The sequence below is a fragment of the Daphnia pulex genome, chromosome 6 (genome assembly GCF_021134715.1).
Source record: "Daphnia pulex isolate KAP4 chromosome 6, ASM2113471v1".
Classification (NCBI taxonomy): Eukaryota; Metazoa; Arthropoda; class Branchiopoda; order Diplostraca; family Daphniidae; genus Daphnia; species Daphnia pulex.
In genome coordinates this window covers 2,300,721-2,327,457 of record NC_060022.1, presented here as the reverse complement: position 1 = coordinate 2,327,457, position 26,737 = coordinate 2,300,721, and the positions used below count along the sequence as shown (strand labels likewise).

General features: G+C 43.9%; 1 protein-coding gene across 1 annotated transcript in view; it reads left to right on the top strand.

Moving 5' to 3' along the window:
- The first annotated feature begins 10,272 nt into the window (after nucleotides 1–10,272).
- LOC124196356 overlaps nucleotides 10,273–26,737 on the top strand; it is a 34,824-nt gene continuing 18,359 nt past the window's right edge. The window contains exon 1 of the mRNA XM_046591372.1: nucleotides 10,273–13,696. Coding sequence (XP_046447328.1) covers nucleotides 10,742–13,696 — 2,955 coding nt within the window. The 5' untranslated portion in view covers nucleotides 10,273–10,741. The remainder of the gene's footprint in view (nucleotides 13,697–26,737) is intronic.

Sequence of the window (26,737 nt, the reverse complement as noted above, 5' to 3'; positions counted from 1 at the left end):
TGTTTAGTTGCGCTCAATTGGACAAAAAAAAAGAAATGACCTAAAAAAACCAGCCCAAGAATTATTTGACTGCACACTTGTTTGATTTCACACTTTAATTAGAGTTGGAAAAAAGAGAAACAGGGTCGTCTGTCCACTGTGTGTGCGCATAACTCGTCCTTCTTTTGTTTTGCAGACACTTGAACCTATTGAGGATGAAAGGATTTCGGTGGAAGGGTTTTATAATGTAAACTATGTTGAAATAGAAAAATAACACACGCAAGAGCTTTAAAAACCTTGACCGATATATGTTCTCATCCCGCTTGTGGTTCTCGAGTTGGTGATGTATGCGCCGAGAGCGGATAGAGAAGAGGATTTGACCCGTTAGATTCTTGTCTTTATATATTCTTGTCTTTCTTTCCTTCTTTTATTCAAAAGATCTTTTGAATGAGCCAAGAAGACGAAGGATAGAGTGGGAGAGAGAGTTGGCCACAGTTCTTTGTAGACCTGCATGACATTAGTATACTGTAGCTACAGTAGGGTCTCTGCAGCTTATTATGTAATGACACAAGGGAGGGCTCATCGTAGCACAGTGATCTTTTTTTGATCACATACTTCTGTCATTTATTTAAATACTATGAGCTCGACTTAGTCTCGAGTTTATTTCGTTACTGACGAGTCGTCCAACCGGAACTTATGGTGGATATGACGGAATATGGATTAAAAGTAAAATTCAAATCCGATTTACATGTAATGTTGGTGTATTTATATTTATATTCGTTTCCTGTTCACATACTAGAGGGGAGTTTAGCTAGTTATTGTCAGGCGTGACAATTTGGCGCCAATTTTAGTCAAGTTGTCTGCTAATGAGTGTGTAAGATGTAGAAATGAGATGCAGATTTGAGATCGTTTGTCTTGGAACTTTAGACTACGAGAAATCGCAAGTCATAGATGTAAAATATCTATTGCAGTGACAGTAATAAGTGATTAAGAGAGAAAGTAGATTATGTAGATGAAATAGTCTACAGCAGGGCAAGATGTTGGAAATGGAACTCTTGTTGGCGGTGTCGACCGTTCAACTTCCAAGATTGAGATAAGAGATGACACCTTTGTTGTTGCTAGTTCGTCCTTATATTTCACACTGCCGTATAATACAGCATTTTGGTATTTCAATAGTTGGTTTAGGGTTGAGTAGGGTAGGGAACAATAGATTGAATGGGAAGAGAGGGTAAAATTGGGGCCCTCTGTTGAGGTCCCTACAAATTACACAGAATTAACAATAGCAATAATGTCGATCACTGTTGGGATGCAATAAATTCCCAACACACTCCCCAGTAGAGCCCGTTCAATTGGCTCGACATCCTGATCGACTTGATATCCGTTGGATTGGAGATCTGAAAATGCGGTTGAAGATGGATGGCCTGGATTAAGAGGAGCTGTTTCGTTGACTGGCTACGGATTCAGTTAATTGTCCATTCCATTTGATTCCGATTGAGAGTTGGCTGACTCTTTGGAAGTTTGCCACCAGGATCCCATACCGATTGGTGTGTGTTGGAATCTTCTTCAATGTCCTTTAACACAAGAATATTTTTTAGTAGATGTGAAACGATTTTGTTTGGTACCTGGGTTAACGAATAAGAGAACAGCAACTGGTTGATGAGATGTTCTTCTATACTTGGTAACCTTGAGATGCGTTTAGGAGCTGGTTTTACTGGCTCCAAGCGCTTCCGTTTCATTGAGTTTTGTTGATTGGCCAATTCCGGAAGAATTGCTGCTTGACTGCACGGCGATCTGAACTTCGGAATGATTTCTTGGTTGCTTTCTACGTTTGTTGAATTGACAAATGCAGCGGCTTCTTGAGGATTTTCTTTCGAAGCTTCCTGGATTTCTGGCGACGATGATAAATTTCCAGAAGAAGAGAAGTTGGTTTGTTTAAGTTGACTCGGAAAAGAGTTAAGTGTTTCCAGCGATGCAGCTGGCCTTCCCGAGGGGAAAAAAAGAAAGGTAGGAATATCCTTTTCTTTGGAGCCGGCTGGCGGAATCCTAATAATTGAATCTTTAGTTTTTAGACAATTGAATGTGTCAGGAACTTCTGCTTGATAAGTAGGAGTTTCTTGATGACTAAGAGAGTGAGGAGCTTCTGCCGGATTGGCTGGAGCTTTTTGAAGATTGAGAGTACCAGGAGCTTCTGCCGGAGTAGCTGGAGCTTCTAGAATAATGAGAGGACGAGGAGCTTCTGCCGGAGTAGCTGGAGCTTCTTGAATAATGAGTGTGCAAGCAGTTTTTTCGTTGCTAGAGGAGCTCAAGAGATTTTTGGACTCCACTGCATCTACACCATCTAAGTTTGCAAATTTGAGGTTAGTTGCTTTCAGCTCGTCTTCAAACCTTTTTTCGTCTTTGTTTCCACTGGATTTGACCGGAATATCTGAGATTGATAGCCCTTTTTTTGGTCGTTGTTGGAGACTGGCTGTTCCAGGCTCCTTTTCCATCGGGACTTCTTTTGACTGGGCTGATTTGACGTTTTGGTCGCTGTAGCAACTTTTCGCGTTCGATGATGGGATTTTTTCTGCTCCTTCCAGATTTGCTGAGTTTTCTAACTTTGAAACAAAGGAATTATTTTCTTTTATTTCGTTCCTTTCAAACCTTTTTTTGTCGGGATATCCGTCTGGCCCATCCGGAGAATCCGAGAGTGAGTCTCCTTTTTTCGGTGGGTGAGGGAGACTGGCCGTTCCAGTCTCTTTTTCTTCCGTCTGGATATTTTCTTTTGACTGGTATGAAGGGGTGTTTTGAAAACTACAGCTTGTTGTCGTAAGCGACGACACTTCTAGTGGAGTTGGGTTTGGCACTAATACTGCTGCAAATTGAGATGTTGAGAGGGTTTTGAGAATTGACTCTATTACTGGATTTGTTTGAGAAGCTGGCTCCTGAGAAGCTGTTGGTGATAAGTTGACATCTCCTGGAGCGACGGGCACTGAAAAGGCTGTTGAGATGGCTGCGATCACCTGACTGATTATGTCCCGATTGAGTTGTGCTTGGGTTGCTGCCTGGTTTGCTGCCTGGGTTGCTGCCTGATGTTGGAGAATTTGGAGCATTCTTTCTCTGTCCTTCTCCCATTCTTCGTCATCTGCTTCCTTTTCGAGTTTGTCTAACCATTCTCTTCGTTTTTTCTTTAAGATGTGAATTTTGGCGACAATAACATCGTCCATTGTTTGGTACATGGTGTCGATGTCTGCATTGATCTCTTCTTGGTCTTCGCCTTCTTTGTACATTTCAGCCTGGACCCTTTTTGAGAATATCTCATAAGTTTTGTAGAATCCATCTAGCTTTTTTTCTAATTTTTCGACTTCGATAAACGCTTCCAACGTCATTTCTGTTGATTTGTACGTTTCGACGAGGTTAATGATACGGGTGATATGCTTTTTAATTAAAGTTCTTGCGTAATTTGGAGCCATTGTGAGTTGGAGGTGGCTCCTAAGGAGCTGCTGAGAGTACGAAAAGAAGATAATTAGTTTAAATTAATGTTTTGATTAAGTTGATTAGCCTTTTTGTTTGTTGTTCTGCTCGGTCTTCGGAGATTCGTGGTGCCGAATTAAATTCTGCTGTCTTTTCCACTTTCTTTGAATTCCTTTATGTGAAGATATCTGCAAAAACTGAATGATTTTGGAGCTAGGGTAATTTTCTAGCTCCTTACAATCCCACAAACGGCATAATAACAATTTTTAGGAAAGAGAATTTAAAGAGTTTTTGCCGCAAGACGGCGGTTTCTAATTCCCAATTTTGTGCTCAGAGGGCGCTTTGTGCCTTCTCAGAAAAAGAGAAAGATTTCCCTTTAAGCAAACAAAAAATGCAAGAGCGTAAGAGCGCGAGATTTGTTTCGAAATGGCGGAAGGCCTTTGTAAATAGAGAGAGAGAAAAAAAATTCAAGTTTTAATCACCCTAAGGCGCACACGAGGCGAACGCGTTGAAAGGGTAGAGAATTTTCCCGCGTTTTTTCCAGTTTAAAGGGGAAACCGGCCTAGCCCCCCAAAAAAGAGAATATTTTTCTGTCGTATTTAGAGAGATCGTTGTGCCTTCTGAGACAGAGAGAGATTTACCCAAATGATTGAATAACAAACAATGCAAATTAATTCAAAAAATGAGAGAGATTTGTTTTCGGGAAATGGTCTAAGGCCATAGCAAAGAGAGCGATAATTTATTTAAGTCTTTTCACCCTGGGGCTCACACGAGGCGAACTCATTGAAGGGTTAGAGAAGTTCCCGCGTTTTCCCAATCTAAGAGGTAGGGAAGCAAGCCCCCCCAAAAAAAAATTCTTGAAAGGAAAGAGATTCCCGCGTTATCCCATTTTTAAAGAACGGGCAGTGAACCCAATCAGCTGAGATTCGTTTTTACAATGCCGGGAGGCGTATCAAGAGATAGAGAGGGAATTTAACCTAAGGCTCACACGAGGTGAACACGTTAAAGAGGTAGGGAAGTTCCCAAGTTTGCCCAATCTTAGATATTGGAAAGCAATATCCCCCCAAAAAAAAAAATTTGTTGAAAGGGAAGAGAGAATAATCAACTTAGGCGATGATAATTTACGTGACAAAAAAAGAAATCCCCCTTCAAAAATGATTTAGGAATCCTATTTTAATTTTAAGAAACTTTGAGGAAATATTTTAGCTTTAATTCAAGAGAGAGAAGAAAAATAATTTACTGTTTAGAGGGATCTATTTGCTTACTAGACCCCTGAGAACAAGTTAAACTCAGAGAGAGAGAAAAAGATTCTAATAAATGACTGACCTGCCATAATTAAACACAATTTTCTTTGATAAATGGCGGCAATGATTAAGCAAAAGGAGATAACGAGAGAAAGATTTGAGTGTGATAGAGCGAAACTAACTTAACACTGGTTGGAGAAAACTCCGGTTCGAAGGACCATGTTGGAAATGGAACTCTTGTTGGCGGTGTCGACCGTTCAACTTCCAAGATTGAGATAAGAGATGACACCTTTGTTGTTGCTAGTTCGTCCTTATATTTCACACTGCCGTATAATACAGCATTTTGGTATTTCAATAGTTGGTTTAGGGTTGAGTAGGGTAGGGAACAATAGATTGAATGGGAAGAGAGGGTAAAATTGGGGCCCTCTGTTGAGGTCCCTACAAATTACACAGAATTAACAATAGCAATAATGTCGATCACTGTTGGGATGCAATAAATTCCCAACAGACAATGTGCCAATGTGTTGCAGTCGTGACATGCTGGGTTGAAATCAATAGTGATTCTACCTTTTTGCTGCTGCCCACAGCACTGAGATGGTATTTACATGTAAGTTCTTGTTTTATTTTACCAGATATCTATTGAATTTAATGGAAAATATGTTTAGTCATAGTCCCGGTCATGTGGACACTTTCAGCCCACCATGTGCTTTCAGCTAAAGAGTTCGTCATTGATACCTGCAATGTTGGTGTACCCCACACAAAGCCCCTGCAAGCTAGAACCATCATGCAGTAGTAAGTCCCAAGTGTTCGCTTATTTTTATCAAGCTAAGAATAAGACAAATGGTGTGGACTACTTCAAGCTAGGCAACAACAGGTTGACGATATCTCCATCCAAAAGTCAGGTTGTTGGTCTAAGACTTTTCCTACTGCCAACTGTTTCTTTTTTTGGTTTTTGGCACAAAGAATGGTATCTCCATTTTCGTTTATATGTACTATTCCGGCCGGAATATTTTTCACCATTCGTCATGCAAGACGCCAGCAGGGGTAGCCTGTACACTCATGATGATGGTAATATCCACTCTCAGGACGGTCTTATTGTCGTACCAATGTCATTATCTCTTTGCACATCTGATGATAATCTCTTGTAGCATAAAGATGATGACGTTGCCAGTTTCGTTTTCTAGACAAAAGGCATTATGTATAGCCCACGCTCTATTATTATTCAACTCTCCACAGTCTTTAGTGTGTACGGTACTTTTCTCTTATGCAATTGTTTTGTCCAAAAAGTCCTAGCGGGGAGTGATGGGGTCAAAGTCTCTGATGAGTTAAACAGAAAGGAGTGGGATTATTACCATCAGCAGGTGTAATGTCTATGACAGGTGATTTTCCCTGTGGTGTATATACCATTCAATCCCCCCCCCCCCCTAAAAGGAATTCGAGAATGGATTACGAAGGGCAGGATGGAGGTTATTCCATGGATGGGTTGGGTCTGTCCTTGTTAATAGCTACTCTGAAAAGAGAGGTAGATAGGAGGTATATTTATAATGACAATTGTGAAATGAATTGCGTGCCTGTTGTGTAATGTCATTTGAGGCCTGGTGGACCAACCGGATGATGGAAATCCCCTTTTGGGGGTTTTGGATAGATATGACACACACACACACACGACTTGGAAAAAGAATTGGGGGAGATGAGCCACTCCCCGATTAACCGTCAGATAATCCCCGTAAGTTGTTTTTTCCACACAAGTAGGAAGAAGAGAAAAAGACGTGGGATTTATGAAAAAGTAGGAGGAGAAGAAGAAGATAGAAATCATCAACGATCAGATGATGGAACGGTGGAAAAAGAAAAAGAGACGGGCCAAAGTAAAAAAGAAAAAGAAAAAAGAGTCGAGAAAATGATGGTGATTTTCCCATTCATATCCCCAACAATAACGAGAGAGACTGTGCTGCGTACGACACGAGGCCCCTCCGTTTTTGCCATAACGCCGCCGCCGCCACTTTCCCGTTGATTTCTCATCGACGTACGAAAAATTTAGGTCTTTCTATTTTTCCTTCAATGTTTCTTCTTTATCACACTTTATTCACACTTGAAAAAAATCTTTTTGTAAAATTATAGAGAAGACCAACGGTCCGGCTGAGAAAACAACATTTTCTCTCTCTCTCTCTTCCCTTTCCCACCGTATAAATATTAGGACACACTTTAACTGTTAGTTTTTCAAGTGAAAAAAAGACTCGGACGTGATGCTTGGGTCATTTTTCGTCTTCGTTCACGGGTGTGTGTGTGCGTGGGGGGGGGGGGTGTTCTCTCGTCCATTTCGAAAGAAGAAGAAGTGGCCCAACGCTTCAATCCGGACCTTGTGCTGAACGAGTGAAAGTGATGGACGGCGTTGGCGTTGGGTGCTCGTAGTCGTACCTCACCATCACGTCCTTTTCGTTTATCTTTTCATTTAAATTTTTTTATTGGGGGGGAGGGTATTGATTTATGTCATTGCCACCGTGCAGACTAGCTGCACCGGCAGCTGTTGACGCAAGTGAAACACGAAATTTTCGGTACCCGGAGAAAATCTTGTTTGACGTTTTATTAGATATTTTTCTCTCTCGAGTAGAAATAGATGGAGAAAACTTGGAAGCGAGTACTGAAATAAGTGAAATAGTAGCCAGAAATAAAGTACACACGGTATATTTCAGTTATTGTGACATGTCGCGTAATAATAACGGCCGTATCGTAATAGATCCATAAAGTCCCTAGCTCGTATGTTTTTGTTGTTGTTGTTGTCTCTGTTACTTTTTTGGGTTTTTATCGACATCTTCTTCTTCTTCTGTTTTCTCTTCTTCTCTTAGTTTTATAGACTCGAAATGGGATTATCATTTTCCGTCTCATCCTTGCGAGAGCTCCTACGCAAGACTTTGCACTTTGTCGTGATTTTCCAAGTCTCTTTTTTTATTTTATTTAGCGTCGTCCAGTTTTTACGATATCGTGTTGAAAAAAAGAAACAAAAAGTTGGAAAAAGTGACAATAAAGGGACACACACAGAGAGGAGTCGCTCTCGTTGACGAAGTGAAAACGCTTGTTGTTTTTGTATGCGGGACCGTCTAATATTCATTGACGGAACGAGCCACGCCAACCCGCCGTTATAAATATAAGTACCGCACCAGCCCGCCACACACACAAACACACACACACGAGAGCAAAGAATATAACGAATGTGTACGTAGAAGCCATTTGACGTTGTTGTTGTTGTTGTATTGTTTTCTCTTTTTTCTCTTCACCGTTCTTTTTTTGTGTGTGTTCCCCCCTCCTTTGTGCGGTGGAAATATTTTCGGTCGGGATAGAGCGGGACATAACGGATCGATAAATTCCATGATCGCAGCCATTCATCTTGTCATTTGTTTTTTCCGTCGAAAACAACGAGAAAATAATCATTCCGCTCGCATTCTTCGCTCACCCATGTCCTCCCTTCTTCTTCTTCTTCCTCTTCTGCTTCTAGCGGAATAATAAATTAGGGAAAACGCGCAAAAACCGACGAAAATTTACGGCCAAATCTCATTTTTTTTTCCATATAACCCGCGTAAGGTTTTCTGTGTATTTCCCCTGCGTGATTGCCGGCCGTTATTGAACATGTGATATGTTAGGATGCCCTCGATCGGAATGTCCAGGTCCGCCCGTTTTCCTCATTTTTCAATTTGTGTCTGTGTACATTTCTTCTCATTTTCCAATAATAATAATAATTGGTTTCTCCTCCGTGCTGTCTCTCCTGTGTCAACGGGCAGAACTTTCCACGGGTCTTGGCAATTTTCCCATGCACCTGTGTGAACGGAAAAATAATAAACACGATCGGCCGCTCAACTGAACCGAGCGACCACTTAGTTGTAGAAAGAAACTGAATCGAGTGTCAATTTGAACGCGGACGTGACCAATGCGCGGTTTCATTTGGGTGTGTGTTTCGGTCTACACGGTCGAAAGTTGTTTTTTGTTGGGAAACTGTTCCGTCACCTTCTCCTTCATCTTGTTCAAATTTTATTTCGGTTAATAAGCGCTGCCTAGTGCGTGTAACTAACTCGTCAACAGACGAGAATGTGCCGAGTGGGAGTCGATCGCCAAAGACAACTGGAGCGCGATACGATAGACTCTGCGGAATTTTCTCTTATATATAACGCGATTCCTCCCCGTTTTTCTTTTTCCTCGTTCATTTCAAATTAAATTTTTCAAAAAACAAAAAGAAATGAAAACAATTTGAGACCTCTTTGGAATGTTCTCGACCATCACGGAAAAAGTCCGTGTCACATGTAACCGTTTTTGTGAAAAATAATTTCCTAATACGTCCATCACGACCCATCTGATATATATCTTGGTAGAGAAAATGAAGAAGAAGACGTGCTCACCAAATTCCAGTTTTGAAAAATCCTCGACCTGGTCATCGAATAACAGCACCGGTCGCTGAACTCTCTCTCGTCTTCTTCTTCCTTTTTGTTTTTTTCTCTGAAATGCCGCAGACTTAGCTTTTACAATAAGCGGTTCTTCCGGTTATTTTTTCGTAGACTTGTGTGTGTTTCTCCTACTGTTATCTTCTCTGTAAGAAGAAGAAAAAGGCCTTTCTCCTCAGAAACACGTAGATATAAATTAAAAGCGTCGTTAAAACAAAAAGAACGGCCCAGTGTCTGCCGTGTGTGTTCTTCTTCGCTTCCTGAAAGAAGAAGAAGAAGGACATGCCGGACATAATATCCCCCTCCAACTGTCTGACAGATTATTTTTTGGTTTATGTTTAAGGGGGACCCTGGCATGACATTAAAACGTCTGGCTCTCCTTTGGTCAAACAAATAAAAACGAAACACACACAGAAATATAAGAAGAGACAAACTTCTTTTGTTTTATTCACCAAATTGATGACTTGGCCTATTACGCGTTTTGTTTCTCCTCCTCCTCAACTTGTTGTTTGGTTTTTTTGTTCTACCTGTTGATGTCCGTTTGTTGTTTGGTCGTTCCCCCGATGATGACAAAGCGAATAACTTTTTTGGTTGGGTTTCTGCGCGAATCCGTGGAAAAGCAACAGAAAAATCCAAGACCGCAAAAAAACACAAAACTGAAGAAACATAACGTGTAGTCGGTGTTTTGTGTGACGTATTATGTAGATTCAGCTCCGTGTTTTTTGCCCTACATCCCGCCGGCCTCCAAGAGAGAGAAAGGTAAAAATAAATAAATAAATAAATAAAGGAAATATATAAAAGAATAAGAAAAAGAGAAAGAATCCTCTTCCAAATACGAAACTGTTTGGAAGAGAGATATAGGCGGGCCCAGTGCTGCTTGTATCACTGTAGATACAAAGTCGCATGGGTGAGCGCTCGCCGCTATATCCCAACCCCAGGTATGCGTGTGCATAAGGTTGGAACTCCCGAGTGTGTGTCCCGATCGAATCTTTTTTCTCCCGGTGTGTGCATACACATTTTTTTTCCTTTTCTGCTTGTGGCGATAGAGGAGGAGCCACCCATTTTGCCAGCCGGGTGGTAGAAAGAGAGAGAAAGAAAAAAAGGGGTGGCGATGGAAAAAGGAGAAACCGGCTGGCCTCCTCCCAGCCGTGTACACATACAGGTAGTTGGAAAAGAACGAGTCTCAGTTGAGAGCCAGCGGCTCAACAGTCAACATTAAGTCTCTCTCTCTCTCTTTTTTATTCTCCTCTTCTTCGTTCAACAGTTAGACGCACATCAGCTGTGTGTTTGTTTTTTATTTTTCTTTGGGAGGATTTGAAATTTTGTTTTGGAGAAGACACGAAGAACTTGATTTTTGTCCTTTGCCATCGGTGACTTTGTTGTTTTTTTGTCCAGTTCTTTGGCCAACGAGAAGAAATTTGGAATCAAACGTGAAAGTGTCCCTGATTGGAATTTGAAAAAATGTGCTCGGCCGATTGTGAATCGTAGAAAGAAATTTTCCTTTTTTTTCTTCGGTTGTTTTTTTTTTATTATTTCGTGTGAGTTTGGCAACTGTTCGTGCGTTTGGGGTTCAGTCACCGGGGGCCCCGTCGACAAATAATTAGAAGAAGAAGAAGAAATAAGTTGAAGAAAAAGAAGATGGCCTTTCGTGTGCGTGAAGGCAAAGTTGTTCCGCCTTCGCTTCGATCTGATCACCTTGCCAACCGCTATGTCCTGACCGGTCCGATGAGTCACGGACCTGGCGGCGGATGGCGGATGCCTCCCGTCCATCGGGCTGCCGCTGCCGGACCGCAATCGCATCACTCTTCATTCGCTCATCCGTTCGACGGCCATCGTGAGCCACCCGAGGATAAGTCGTCGTCTAATGGCAAATACCTGTTTCGCTCATCGCAGCCTCACCTCCATCTACAACCTCAAGCCCATCTGTGGGCCAACCAACAACAACAACAACAACCGGGCTCTTTGCGCGGTCACCCGATGCAACAACAGCAACAACAGCAGCCGGGCTCATTGCGCGGTCAACCGCCCATGTTGCCCCTACCGCCGCCACCAGCTCAAACGCAAATGAACGGAGGAGGATTGAAGAAACAACCAGGAGGCATGAGCAGTTCGCAACCGCTGAGACGGGCCGTTTCCTTTTTAGATCGACCGGATCTCGTCCAGCTGCAGCAACCCAAGGGAAGTAGCAAACAGCCGAAATCGTTGAAATTCCAAGAGGAAGACGAAGTGACGTACGATCCTTGGTCGGTGGAGAACGGAGTGACGGCCAAGAAAGACGGCGGCGCTTCCGTCAAGAAGATGGGCCGTTCCAAGAGTTTTATGGATCCGTCGCAGAGTTCGGCGTCGGCTGCGGTTACGAGCGGCGGCGGAGGTGAAGGCAAAGTGCGCAAAATGCTGAGGAAAAGCGCGTCGATTTTGTATCCGTCGTGGCTGGCGGCGGCCAGACGCAACAGCCAATCGCATCAGCCACCAGAAGGCGAACAACATCAGCCCAAGAAGGAATCGCCTCCTCATGCGTCGTCCAGCAAGCGACCCGCTAAGGAGGAATCACCGCGCCATCAGCCACTGGCCGAGGTCGAGGACCTTGACGTTGTCCATCAGGAGACGGGCCAGCAGCAGCAGCCAGAAGACACGCCAGTTGCCGACGATTTAACTGCAACAACAGGTGACGACGACGACGACGGTGGCGGTTGGGAATCGATGGAGAAAAACGATCGTCTGCCGGCTACAACAACAACAACAACTGGGAAAAGTGTTGTTGCGGTAGCAGGAGCCGAAGAGAGTCCGGCGGACGTAATGACAGGCGGGCCGACGCCCCGTCGGCCGGTGCAATTGCCGCGACTGGGCGAGCGCAATCGCATCATCGTCCAGTCTTCGTCCAGCACTTCGTCGTCGACTTCGCAATCTTCTCCCACGGTGGGCGATCACCCGAACAACAACGCGGCGGGGTCAGTCCTCTCGTCGACGTCGTCGTCCTCGACTTCCTCGTCGACGTTGCCCAAGAACAAGAAACCCACCGGCAAATGGCACATCTCTTCCGGCGGACCCAAATCGCTGGTTCAAATCACCGCCGTCCAGGTAAAACAAGCACCGACCACCGTTACCACCGCCGCAACGACGACGACATTCAAATCAGCCGAGAGGCGATGGCAGAGTTTGATCGTTTTGCCGGACTTGACGGACAGCCCGGCCGAAACTCACCGCCACGGGGGATATCCGTCGGTGAGCGGCTCCATTTACCGGGAGTCGACGCTGGAACAGCAGCAGCAGCACAAGAAGAGGAATAAATCGACAAGTGGATTGATGGCGGCCGGCCAAGGAGCCGGAGGATACCAGTCTGGATCGACGAGTTTCCTGGAAATGGATCGCGACTACGCCACCGTCAGCTGGGAGGATTTGAGCGATTCCCACATGTACCATCACTTGCATCCCATCAAGGGCTCCCAGTCGCACACGTCGCTGGCCCTGGGCCAGCAGCAGCAGCAGCGATTAACGTCTTGTCCTTCGTACGAATCGCTGGATGATTATCTGATCACGTCGGACGACGAGTCGCGACGCCATTACAACAACAAGACGTCGCATTCGCTGAGTCAGTCGCAATCGCAGTTGGTTTATTGCGACAGTTTCGAGAGTTTGCCAAGGCCGCCACCGCCGGCCGACGCCGACTACAGTCCGCCCGATATTTCGCCCGACGACTCGTCAGAGACGCACCGCGGAGACCGGGAGAACAACAACAACAACAACCGACGGGTGGGCGCCGGCAAGAACCGCGTCCGCGTCAAGTTGCAGCGTCTGCCGACGTTCATCCAGCGCCAGGAGGCCTGGCAGCGCAAACCCTGGAACCAGAAAGCCCAGCAGCAGCAGCAGCAGCTGCAGCAACTCAAGGTCTTTTCTTCGTCCGGAATGATTCCGGAAGCCGAGTCGCCGGAACAGAAACAGGGCGGCGGGCCGAATTGGCGACGCTCTCACGCTCTCAGCGTCGATCAAGAAGAGGAAGAAGTGGATGAAGAAGAAGAAGAAGAAGATGATGAAGATGACCTTTCTCGCGGTCCCGGCCTGATCCATCATCGTGCGGCTGCTGGAGTGTCAGCCCGGGGAGGAGGTATCAAGAGGTCGATCCCAGCAGCCGGCAACAACAACAACAACAATCCGGATCCCGTCTACTGGCACGACTGGTTGCCGCCGCCAGCGGCTCTGCTCGACTGCGGCTGTGGCCTTTGCCGCGTCACGGCCAGCATGAACGGATCGGGCACCTACCAGCTGAGGGCCCCCATGCCGTCGTCCTTGTTCGCGGCCCCGCAGCCGCCGTCCAGACCACCGCCACCGCACGTCTTTCCTCCGCTTCAATTGCACCGCCAGAAGCAGCAACAACAACAACAACTGCAACAGCAACAGCAGCAACAACAACAACTTCATCACAAGTACCAGCTGCAGCATCAAGCGTTTCAGAAGCAATTGCGACAGTTGCCGGGCATCTTCGGACACGTAGGCAGCAGCAATCATCACAAGAGTCACCAGAATAATCATTCAAGCGTCCGGCGTGATGCGTCGTTCAACCAACAACCCACCGCCAAACCGCCACCACCTCGCAAGGTTTTTTATTATTATTTCTCATTTTCCTTTTTTCCTTTATGAGCAAATTGACGATGCCAGAACAAAAGAAATACAAAAAAAAATAAAGTTGACGGCCGTCAGACCGTTCGAACGGTTACACGGCGCCTGATGGCCAATTTTTCGGGGAAAATGAGACTCGGGCTCCACTGATTCCGTCTCAAAACAAAAATTCCGAAATGGAGAGAGATGGGAAAAATGTACCTATAAAACGATGTGGGCTTTGTTTTTTTTTCAGTGGGGGGAAGAAAATGATTACGTGTAAAGAGACGGATGCATGTGAACGCAGCAGAAACGGAAGCATCCGCTGGCTGGCTGTATGTACGGGTTCGAGGTCCCTCCTTTTTCCAGTCATTTCTCCCAACATTTTTCTTTTGTTTCTTTTTCAACGCAATTAAATAGCCAACAACAACAACTGCTGGCAAATGAAAACGAGTGCGGGAAAATCTTTTTTTCGTTTGTCCGGGGAATTTGTTTTCTTAATGTTTTTTTTTTTGTTTCTTGAAGCTGCGGGGAGCTCAGCCGAGCGAATCTTTTTTTTTTCCGGAATTAACTCTCGAGGCGTTTGTTTTGTTTCCCCCATTTTCTTCTCCTTCTCGGTTGCGCTGTTTATTGAATCGAATAATCAACGTGAATCTCTTCCCGATAATAATAATAAAAAAAAGCTTAAGATTTTCGGGGGGGGGGGGGGTTTACAAGAGCTCTCCTTTTCCGGAGTAATCAACTGAACGCGTGTAGGTGTTTTTCGTTCGCTCACACAGCCAGCAGACACTCGTGTACACGCCCAGTTGGCTCGGGAAAAAAAGGAAAAAACAATAGGATCCCATGGAGATGTTTTTTATTTTGGTTCCTTTTTGTTGTTGTTGTTGTCGAACAATCTCGACATCATCAATAAGTCAATCACCTAGCGATGGGTGAAAAAAAAAGATGGAGGAACGACGTCGACGACGACGTCGGTCGGAGATGGAGAACAACAACAACAACAGACGAATTGAAAATGACGAGAGTCCCGAGCCAAGAGGTCAATGGTTGTTGCTGTTGTTTGCTGTTGTTGTTGTTCCTCTTGTTTTCTCTTCCATTTCCTCATTTGGCTTTTTGCTGTTCTTTTTTATGGCTTATTATGCGAATTTTCTTTTTCTTTTATTTCACGACTCATTTTTTGCTTTCGTGTCGCTATTTTTATCGTCTGCTGTGCAGACGGAGCGCGACATTTGAATGACACAATCTCTTCATTCGTGATTTGAATTTATCAATTCAGAATTTTTTCTATTTTTTGTTTATTTTTTATTGCCCGGGCTACTTCTTTGAAAATTGGCGGCGATGTTGACTTTCTTTTGTTTGTTTTTTTTCAAAAAATTATATTTTTTGAATCAAACAAAAGATTTCACTTTCAAATTGGTCGAATGAAAATAAGAATATTCTTGTACATATAGATGTCTGCTGTCTGTGTCTCTGCGGATAACAATGGGTGACATGTTTTGGGGTTTGTGTGTGTGGAGGACATCCGGTACCGGAAGGGAGTGCGTATAGATTAGATCTATAGAAGGAAGGAGGAGGAGGAGGAGGATGCAAAAGAGTGAAGTGGATAGGAGGGCTGGGGGAGGGAGGGAGGGAGGGAATCAGGTACACATATAATATTATGGTAGACAATTGTTGCATCCGCAACCGGTAGGAAACTATTGGCCGTCGCTTTTGGTTGTTAGGTTGCACGACATTGTCATTGCCACATTCTCATTGTTGTCTACTCTTTCGTTGTTGTTGTTGTTGTTGTTGCTGTCTGTGAATTCAAGTGGGGGAGACAGAGACAACCCCCGTCCACTTTTATAACAACCACCAGGGCTCGGGCCCGCGGGTGACGTAGACGGAAGCGGCAATCCAACTTGGACATTTTCTGCCTAAACATGTGTGTCCATAACCCAAAACAACGTCAATTTATTTATTTTTTGGTTCGTGGAATTCCAATATCTGGTTGTGTGTAATAAGGCCACGACAAGAAAAAAGAGAAAATCTTTGTAACTACATGAGCATTGAGCAGCCAGCCGACAGTGTACGTACGTAGTTAGATATACAAGACGATGGTAATCAAATCTCCTCGGCAGCAGTCGGCCTGGTTGGAGGGTATAGAGCGTGAGAGCGCTGAACGCAAAACCGACAACTCTGATTAACATCCGGTTCTTCATATCCCCCCCACCCGCCACACCATCTTGTGATACTGCACACTAACCATTGTTTCACTCTGGGGCTTTTTTTCTTTCTTTAACTCAAGTCTTATGCGTCTAAAAATAAAGTTAGAATCTAATAAAAAAAAGTTTTCGTGAGAAAATAACAACTTTTAAAAATAAAATCAAATAAAAATCGATGGCCACCGCGTCTAAATTCTTCGGGGGGGGGGGGGCTGAATCGAACTCGGAAATCTTTCGACCATCTGGGGAAAAAAAATTCTTTTTGAGAAAAAAGGAAAACATTTCGGGAATGAGAGAATTCGTCTGCTTTCTGATTTTCTCCAACTATTTCCAGTCGACCTCATTATTGTCGCCGTTCGGTTATTTGATTCCTCCATTTTTTCTCTCATCCGTATTGGATTACTCTTGACTTGGATGTACGCACAGCGTTCACGCGGGGTTACGGGAGAAATCACAGCAAGATATCTAGGGTAAAAAACTAAAAAAATGAATAAATATCGACTGCTGGGTTTTCTGGAACTTGTGTAGTTTTTTTTTCCACTGCCGGTGAAAGTTGGGCGCACCTTTGACGCGATTGAACAAGTTCCTCCACTAGAGAATTCGGTTAAATTGAACCATCATTCAGGAAAAGAAATATAGTGTCTGATTAATGTTCAATGAACTTTTGTGGGATGTGCAGTAAATCTAAATAAAAAATTTTTTTTAAAGGGGGGAAAAAAAGAAGAAGGTGAATGTTGTTTTTCACGCTCATCACGGTACATCATTCCCGGGTTACGGGCGCTCGCACGCATAAATAACGCTTTCCTTTAATACTCTTGGCATGATGTATGACGATTTGAGTTTTTTTCTTTTTCTTGCTCTTGCTCCCCTGTTTGCATGATACTACAAACAGAAAATTGATTCACTTTTTCCTTATAGCCAGATGTTGTTGTGTGTGTGTGTGTGTCGTGCAGGGCCGAGCTACATAGTGTCATTCACGCAGTGTAGCCCGATTTCTTTTTTCGGGGTCGCAACTAATTAACCTCGTTGTTGTTGATGTAGTCTCGGCATCTAGCAGCAGTCTAGTAGTAGTGTAGTGGTGGAAGTAAGTTGTAAGTAGTGTAGAAAATGGGCTCATCGTCGTCGCCCGGGACTGGTTGAACTGCCGCTGAATAAGGTGAAGGCGCAGGGGCGGAAACTGGCGAGGGACCCCCCGATGGAAGTCGTCTCCCTTGTCACACGCGGAGAGAGAGTGGCGAAAGGGGGCGAAGAAGAAGAAGATGGATCGAAATTGAGCACTCGACTGATGAAAAGGGAACAAACAAACACATCAGAAAAAAAAAAACTCGTTCCGTGACACTCTTAACTTCTTTCTCGACCAATTTTTCCTTCTTCTTCTTCTTCTTTTTTGAAATGACGACGGAAAAGTTCCCCTTTGCCATTAACTTGGTTACTCGGTCAGACTTTCTTCTTCTTCTTCTTTGCGATTATAAATGTAAATAACGACGCCGTAACATTTAAATTTATATTTTTTTCTTTCGGAGGGGGGTATAATCCAATTTTCTCTGGTGTGTCCTTCATCTTGAGCGTGAATTCCACATTCTTCTTATTTCGAAAATAATAATCCTTAGCCGTGACTGGTAGTGCTGTTGCTCTCGAAAAATTGTTCTATATGGGGTTTTTTAATTTTATTTTTTCGTCATTTCTTTTCTTTTCACTTGTGTGACCACCGTTTTCCCATAACCTTGTCAGCTTGAATAAAAACCTTTTGTCGGTTTGGGGCTGGGTCGAAGGACTCTCTCATCATCATCTTCGGGAGCGTTCGGCGACCGTGACCAAAAACTCTGCGGTCTGAGAGCGCTACGCAATAATATATTCAATGATACATACACACACGCGTGTACACAAAAGGCAGGCGAAAAAAGAACGACATATTGTATTCACCTTCTTTTTTTATTATTATTTCGCTACAGTTAAAAAAAATACGTTTCAGAAAAAAGGAGAAAAAATCTATTGTTGCGTATTGCGGGAGTGCGTCTAGTATAATGAACACGATAATGCCGGCAGCCACGGTTGGCTGGTCGTGATTTGTGTCATTGCCATCCAGCTGCAACACGCCGCCTTGGCGTCGATATGCAGATATATAATTGAGCTTGTTTCCGTAACCTTTTTTACACAACAACAACAACAAGAGGGGAAATATTATTCATTTCGCTCTATGGCGAAAAGGCGCATATAATGCCCGCGTTCACCTGTTAAACGCAGCGTTTATTCAAATGAATGTATCCGTCGGGGGGAAATAGTTTGCTCTTTATTTTTCCTTTTGAAACGGGGCGTTGTCCTTTCTGTCTCGATTCCAATTTGTTTTTATTTCCTTTCCAAGAATTTTTTGGTTGTATCGTATTATCATCAGCCCATTATTCGACTCCTATGACGAGGTGAAGACAAAAGGAAAAGAAAAAGGCAGACTAGACTGTTGGGTGGAGTCGCTTCTTTTTGCCCTCGGATGAAGTTGTCATCGTGATCGTTCAGTCGATCGAGCCTCTTTTGATATCAAATTTCTTCTCTTTCATTTTTTGATTTAAGAATCTGCCGATTCGATTTCTTGTTTGACGAGCAGATTTACCATCTGCAGTTCAGTCAAATCCGCCCCTCGATTGTCCCTTAAGCCTCAAACGAATCAACTTCTCTTTTCTCTCTCTGTCTGATGCGCTTCGTGAGTCCCATCTGCACAACGTGTCGCCGTAATACATATAGAGTGGTGCGTGAGCGGCGCTCGTTTCGTTTTTCCTCTCCAGCAAATTTAACTGGACTCCCCGAAAGAAAGAGAAAAAGAAAGAAAGAAAAACAACTGAAACCTCAGCAACAGATTCTTTGGCTGTTGGAGAGTCTGCTGTTTGTTGTTTGCTGTCTGCTGTGGTCTCTCTCTCTCCTTTTTTTTATTTTTATTTCGCTGCTCAACCGTTTTCACGGGGCCCTACTTTTGACATCGTAAAAATCCTGGCATTACGACGTGATTTCTCTTAATAGACACACAAAAACCCAGGACTCTTCTTCTTTTGGGATTTTGTGTTGTTTCTATCTTTCGTTCCTCTCTCCCAGTGAGACTGCCCTCTTCATAGATCAGTTTGATTTCACCTTTTATTTTCTTCCACACAAAATAACATAAGTTTGGGAGGTCCATCCACCCTGTAGGATCGTTAATAATTTTATTTTATTCTACGTGGATATATACCTTGAGGTCGGTGGGTTGGTCGCCGATTGAATCGTGCCGTAAAACTTATTCCACCATCCCAAAACTATACGAGGAAGTGGTTGAATAAAAACGAAAATGTTGCGTTCAAATGGACAACGACGAAGGGGAAAGGCCATCAGTGCGAAATGATATCGTGAAAGATGATGAATAATCTCGCTGGGCATTCCGAATTCAAATCATATTTTAACTGGTAGACGTGATGGGCGCATCATTCGCAGTTGTTGGGAGAGAGCTTGGTCAGCAGTGGGAATCTAAAAAGGCCCGGCCGACACGTTAGATTGTGATCATGACACATTTGTTAAATGTTATGATGGTTGGAGAAAATTCCTGTTGGGAGGACGCAGTCACAGAGAAAGAGCTTTTCCTGTTGGACTACTGACAGCGTGTTCCTTCATGTGAATTTTTTCTTCTTCTTCTTCTTCTTTTGAAACGTTTCCAACAATCAGATTGAAATCACGAGCCCGTACTCTTTCCTGTCGTGGATTACTGCACCGTTTCCAATCTTCTCCCGACAAGTTTTCTTGTTCAATTCTTTTTTTCATTTTTGATGGGAAAGAAGAAGCGTAGAAAAACCGGGTCACATTTGATTTAATACAACATCATCTTATACATCTACTGTCAATATAATAGGAAATAAGCGCTGCATTTTTCCGTGTTGGTTTCCCAATTTCGATTGAAATTTGCATACAACTGCATACTCTACGTCATATACGACTTGGAGTCAATCGTAAGATGTAAGAGGTGGGTACGAGGAAAATATCGACGCGGTGGTTAGGGGGGGAAGGCGCATGTGATTTTCTCTTTCGGCGAAAATCAAATTCAATTCAATCACAAGTCGTTTGTGTCCATCAGCGGGCGGTAATTCAGCTCCAGGCGTCAATCAGTTGTTTCTTTTTCTTTGTTATTTTGTGTTCCTATTTTTCTGCTCTGTTGATGCGCTTCGCCGATGAGCGCGTCTTCTTTCTCTCTCCTTTTTTGTTATTTTTTCCTGGTCGATGAAAATTGAATCAGGAAATCTAATAATAATAAATGTGCAGTCGTATTAAACCTAACCCGGCTAGCTAGCTCCGAGTCCGGCATATTGGGAAGGACGGAAAACTTGAAACGACCACGGCGTTGTAAAACGTCTACACCCCCCGTTGTTTTTCACTTGGAGCACTTGATCGATGATCGCCCTGGTGATAACTCATATAACTGCCAGCAGAACCCAGCAGCCAGCAACCACTCTGCGTACATAAATATACACACACCGGATATTAAAATATAAAAAAAAAAGAGTCGTAAGATGAGAGAGAAGAGCTTTATATGGCAGAAACAAAGAAATGATATCTCTGGCCAAAAAATGGTTTTTCACATGGTACATCATCTAAAAAAGAAAAGAAAAGAAACAAAAAATAATAATTCCCGTTCAATTCGAGCCGAATCGCATTGGATACACAGCAGTCAGGCGAATTCATTTGTATTTGTATATTATTGAGTTCACATTTTTTTTTGGGTTGTTGTTTCGTTTATTATTCTGCTGGGGTTTTTTTTGTTTGTTTGTTTCGGGATGGAAGGCTTCGTGATTTTCTCTTTCAAAACCAACTGGTTGAAAACAAGAGCTTCGCGGTTTTTCTTAAAACAACGTTTCATCATCATCATCATTATCATTCCAAACCGGACGGCCACGTTTGTGTGTGCCCAGCCTTCGTCTTCTTTTTCTTTCTTTTTTCTGAATTTTTCCATGCCCAACTAACGAAACCGCCTCCTCCTATTTTCTGGCTAAAACTAATAATCGCACGGGAAATAAGGAGGATATAATTTGTGTGAAATCGGAACCCTTCCTACCCGCAAGGCAACTTCTCTCCCAATTGCATAATAGGGTACCGTAGTACCGTATAGGTCTGAGAAGCCGAAAAAAGGCCCAACTCAAATAATCAGATGATAAAAGAGCCAACGAGCACAAGGCAAAATGCATCGATAGATGTTGATGGGGGCCAACGAAAACCCAAAAAAAAAAAAAAAAAAAAAAAGTTTGAACAACTTCAAGCCTTGGCATCTGACGTGCGTCAATTGTCTCGTGCGGTCAGCTGCTACGTGTGTGTATATCTGCCACAGCTGATTAACACTCGCACACTCAGTCGGCCGTCCTCAATAGCTTTTTTCTTTCTCTTCTTTCGGCCTTAATATCGCCAACTGAATAGAACATTGAGCAGCAGCACTGGGTCGGAAACAGGTTTTCTTCTTCTTCTGATTTTTCTACCACCAAAACGAGACAATTTTTTGTTCCGCGTCTTTTTGTTCTCGTTTATGTCGGCTCTCATTCCGGCCGATGGTTTTTTCCCTTTTTCACTTGTGCTCTTCTTCTTCGCTCGAAAAATCACGCTATAGCGTTAGCTGTTGGATACCCGAACCCGTTGGCCTACATTGGGTTGCGCATTAGACACAGCCCGCACGACAGCCCAGTGTAAAACACGGAAGATTCCAACCTAATTTCGTCTGTTGTTTTTGCTTTCCAAGGGAAAAAAGGGGATTTGACTTTTGTTACTACTTGGTTCAACGAGATCAAGTTGTTTCTTTGAACTCGGGTTGACTCAATGATAGTTGGCCAAGTCTCTCCTTTTACGTTTTGCAGGGCGTTGAGTCCACGCGTTCTCAATTTGATTGCAGCACTCGCCGGCCGAGATGATTAGAGTTGCCGCCCCGGTCGATAATTCGATACGGCCGCTACGCATAGTCTTGTTCATTATTAAAAAAACAATCGAGCTTGTAAATTATCGTTAACATTCACTGCACTGCGCATCTCTTATTTATCAATGCGGGAGCTCCGGAGTTCAACTCGCCAATGAACTTGTATGTGTGTAACAAACACACAAGTTTTTAATCGCATTTTGGCACAGGCGAAATAGTTGGAATAGTTTATTTGAGGTATGCGACAACTTATTGCATTGAGACTTTATTGTCTCCGGCATGTTACGATCGGATGACATGATTTTTTGTTTCTTTCCCCCTTTTTTTCTTTCTTATTTGGACGTTACCTAATGCCATCCGCTCACGAGCGCCATATACTTTTCCCTCCTTATCCTTTTCAATCGACGTCTCAGACTTGTTCTTCCTTTTAAGTTCTCCCGCGCCACCACGAGGGACTCTGGCGAGCGCACGTTTATTGACGGGTGACGCAAAAGAAAGAGAAAGGCACACACACACGCACATCCTGCTGCTGCTGAACGCTGTCTGTATACCGTTGGGGGCATCTACCGACAGGATTGTCACTTGTGTCAACTTTGTTATTTTCTTGCCAGCAGCAGCAGCAGCATCAATTTCTTGTTTAAAAAAACAAAAACCGTAACACAAAACCAAAGTTGTAATATCTTATTAATGCAAACAACCTGGCAGTTTCACCCCCATATGAATAACGACGTGAGACATTGTGATTGTTTTTCATCTTGTTTTCGTGCTCGTGATCGTATCATCATCCGAGGGGAAAATGATTAGATATGATTCGATAATGATGACTCGTCAAAAGCAACTTTTTTTTATTTTCCTTCTCTTCATTCCTTCCTTCCTACGTGAGAGGGGGGGGGATATCTATATCGTCCCGTCGGGATTTATTGAAGGATCACGTCTCATTATTTATTGGACGGGATTGACTGGGAAAAAGGGCAGGGAGGACGGTGGTATGGTTATAATGGAGAATGTGCACGTACTCTACCATCGTCCATCTGACCATAAAAACTTTTTGCTTTTTTATTTCTGATATCGTTGGCCGTTGTTGTTGTTGTTGGGATTCACACACGCCCCCACTATCCGTCCATCCATCCGGAAAAAAAAAAAAGTTAACTTTTGAGAGATAGCCTCAAGGCATGTGGTTTCATTTTCCTTTGGCGTGTTTGTCGGTAGTCTTCCGCTACTGTGAATGTATAAGCTCGCGACTAATAACAGCTCGGCAGTCGATTTTTCTTTGGTTTTTTTTTTCTTTCTTTCTTTTCCCGGACGGACCGTCTTTTTGTTCTTCTTCCTTTTCACGAAACAATGGCGTGTGTTGTGATTGACCGGATGGGAATCATTTCGTAATCTTTTGCTTTAGTTTTCCTTTTTTTTTCTTTAAAATTTCAGCCAGAAATTTATGTAGAATTTGATGTGAGTATGCGGTGATTTGGGTGAGGAGCTGCTTGCCACCACCGCCGTCTATTGTCATCGTTGCGCTGGCGCAATGACCAGTTGATGTTGAAGAACGCGCCTGCGCTTCAATCATTTGTTTGTTCCCCGTTCACTCTCTCTCTCTCCCATTTTTCTTCAAATGCGTTCTACGCATATAGGGCTTCTTTATGACGATGTGCGTTCGTAATATGCAGGGCGAACTAAATAAGAAGAAGGAAGAGGTGATGGTTATTCCCCTTCCCACAATGATGGCGTCTATCAATTCAAAAGGAAGAGGAGGGAGAAGAAAAATCCATGGCTCTTTTGTTGACACGAGAGTTTGTTTTTCTTTTTGACAAGAGAGTGAGTGCCCCTGTGTGTCTAATGTAAACTAAAAAGGAAGGGGTGGTGGGGGGGTTTGCGGGGTCCCCGACCAAAAAGGTGGGCAGACTGATAGGAGCGCGGGGAGGGAGTGCGGAGGAGACGAAGAAGAAGAGATCCGCGCCGGGCTGTAGGAGCGGGATCAGTAGCGTCGCTACCTCGGCCGTCGTCTGATGGATGCGCAGTTGGTTGTGTTGGCTGTCAGCAGTAACTACTCCTCCTAGATCCTTGCTGCTCCTCCGTTTTTTGAATTTCCCGCGCGAAATATTTAAAAATCAACCCCAAAAAGTTCCGAAATATTTTTTGTTTGTTTTCCGATTGTGTTTGTCGGAGGACGCTATGCACACAGTCATCTCTACTTTGGTACACATTCCAAGCGTCCAGCGACCGCCGCCGGACGTCCGTGTCGACGGCAGTGCATCATCGGCGTAGAAAGTTATTAAGTGCCAGGCGACGAAATGGATAAGCGCCACCAGTATTTCACGTATCCGCTGGACGGCAAGCGTCAGCACCTACGCGTCAAACAGTTGGTATTACCACCCAACCACCGTCAAATCTCTTGTATTCATTTGAAATTGAATTCGCCTGGCTTCCGACCTTGTTTAAGAGTTCGATAGATATTACATCATACAAAGTAGTATTACAAGAAATGTCAACTCCCAAACTGACCCCGTAACGTCTCCCGTTTCTTCTCATTAAGCCACGCAAATGAGATACGTCGTATCCTTTCGGACTTGGTCTGTCGTATCCGAATACGTATGTCTTTGATAAGGAAGAAAACAAGAGTAGCTAGCTTTTGTCTCATCTTGACGGGATTTGTCTCCAGGAAATAGCCGAGCCCCTCGAATGTGCAAAGGTCAGTGCTGGGCTCTCATTACCTGGGCGGCGGCCGTGAACGCGCGCGCGGGCTTCGCACGTCACAGACACACACACAGCAGCCACCCTTGATAGAAGAGAGCCAACTCTCTGCGTGCGTGTGTGTGTTTAGCAGAGAGTAGGAGGAGGAGGAGGTTGGTACTACTATGGCAGATACCTTAAGAGCTGTGCGATGGTGGCGACTGTAAAGAGAAAGAGAAGCGGCCGCGAGACTTATCGATCCAACATAATATACAGAACCCCCTTTTGCGACACGTACCACACACTATCTCTACGTCTCTACGTCTTTTTCTTGTTGCCCACTGATTTCGCCCGGCTCTGCATCCTCAAATCCCGCTGGCAAATCCACACACGCACAGAGAGAGAGAGAGAGAGACGCACTCTGGAGCAAAGAAGGCCAACAGGCCATCGATTGCTTGTTGCCATATCGACAGGGCTCATCAGCCATCATTAAACAACATCTTTCGATAGAGCAGGCACGGCTCCTCTCCCCTTCCATCCTTTTGTGTCTGTGTGTCTCTGTGTGTGTGTGTGTAACAGTCCAGTTTCCGTTCTTGTGAACACTGATTCAATTTTCTTATAAAATTTGTTCCGCTGGGTGAGTGAAAAAACGTGTCCTTTTCTGATATTTTTTCCAGGGCTCCAGGCCCCCCACCCTAGAACTCTCCAGAGAGAGAGAGAGGAGAAGGATCTGTTGATTATTAAAGCCTTTGACAAAATCAGTTTCGAGAGCTGAAAATGAACTGGGATTTTCTTTTTTTTTCTTTTTTGTTTGTTTTTTCCACTTTCCCCTGTGTGTGTGTCTGTGTGTGTAGATGGGCGTGTACGTGACAGCGGAGCACCTTCGTGATTGTATTCCATGGGTTTTGATGTAGAGCTCCCCCCCTCTTCTTTCTACCAGGAAAAAAAGGGGGAGTTCAGGATCAATCCTACCCAAACTTTTGTGTACCTGGATAGTCGTCGCCAGCGGCTTTGACTAATTGAAAAATTTTTTTTTCTCTCTCTCTCCACCGCGGGATTGGATGGATCGAGAAATCTTGTTAAATCCCGCGGTTTCGGTGGTGGTGGTGGTTGAGGATATATTATTATTATTCCGGCTGGATCTCTCTCAATTGAACTGGTATATACACGCGCCTTGTGTGTGTGTGTGTGTGTGTCTTTTTCCTCCCTCCACCCCGTCTATTCAATGGTTTTGTGGGTCGATATGCTCCTCCCTGCAACTGCCCACGCTCTCTCTCCCGTTCTAATACAGACATCCAACTCAACAATAGTCTCTCTACTGTGTATAATAGTCTGTAATGAAGACGGGAACTCTGCTGAGAGAGAAAAAAAAAAAAGAATTTCCCTTTTGTTATGGCATAAATAAAACGTCAATTTTCTTCCCATCTACCCCCGTGGCTTGCTGATGAGGCGAAATCCTTTTTTGCCTCCTACTCCTCAACAACAGCATCTGACGTATCTGCGTACTAGTTTGGATGGGGAGGGAGAATCAAGAGATTGGAATCAAAAAAGATACATGCAGTTATAACCATCAGTTCAGCGGTCTATACCCCCGCAAGGTTTGCATCCCATTGTGTCCGAGAAAGTTCTTTAACATATGCTATACGAAGATATTCCTTTTCTTTATTCTTTCTTTACGTATTTTCTCTTTGACTCTTTCGGGGGCCTAGCAATCTTTTTATAATTCGATTGTCTAATCAAAACCTTGGAGGTTGTATCTAACTACCTACGCGCTATAGGCAGGGGACGGGCGCTCCAGGGCCCCTAAAGCTGCCGGGTTTTTCTCTCTCTTATGCTGTGCCTAGGGTTCATTAGAGCTGATGGATGAACCTCATCATGAGAGCAAGCAGTTGGTGGTGGTGGTGGCGGTGGTGGGGTTTATATTGAGTTGAAGTCTGCATTTCCGAGGAAGGAAAGAAAAATAGAGGAAGGCGATAGATCTGCAAGGGGCTTTGCGTCTTATGCAATATCTATAGAGCGCCAAATATACGCATATAAACCCGCTGCGGATCAACCGCGTGATTAGAAAGTCAGGAGAAAAGTGTCTACACACGCAAAGCCATCTAGAATATAGACGGCGAATAGACGGCCAAGAGAGAGGAAAAAAACAAATATACACACATTGTAGGAACCGAAAAAGCTCTTTAAGCATTTTGTTTTTTTCTCTTCTTCGACATCATCATATCTCGTCTAAATACTTTTTTTCTTGTCCTTATTCTGAGATCTTGA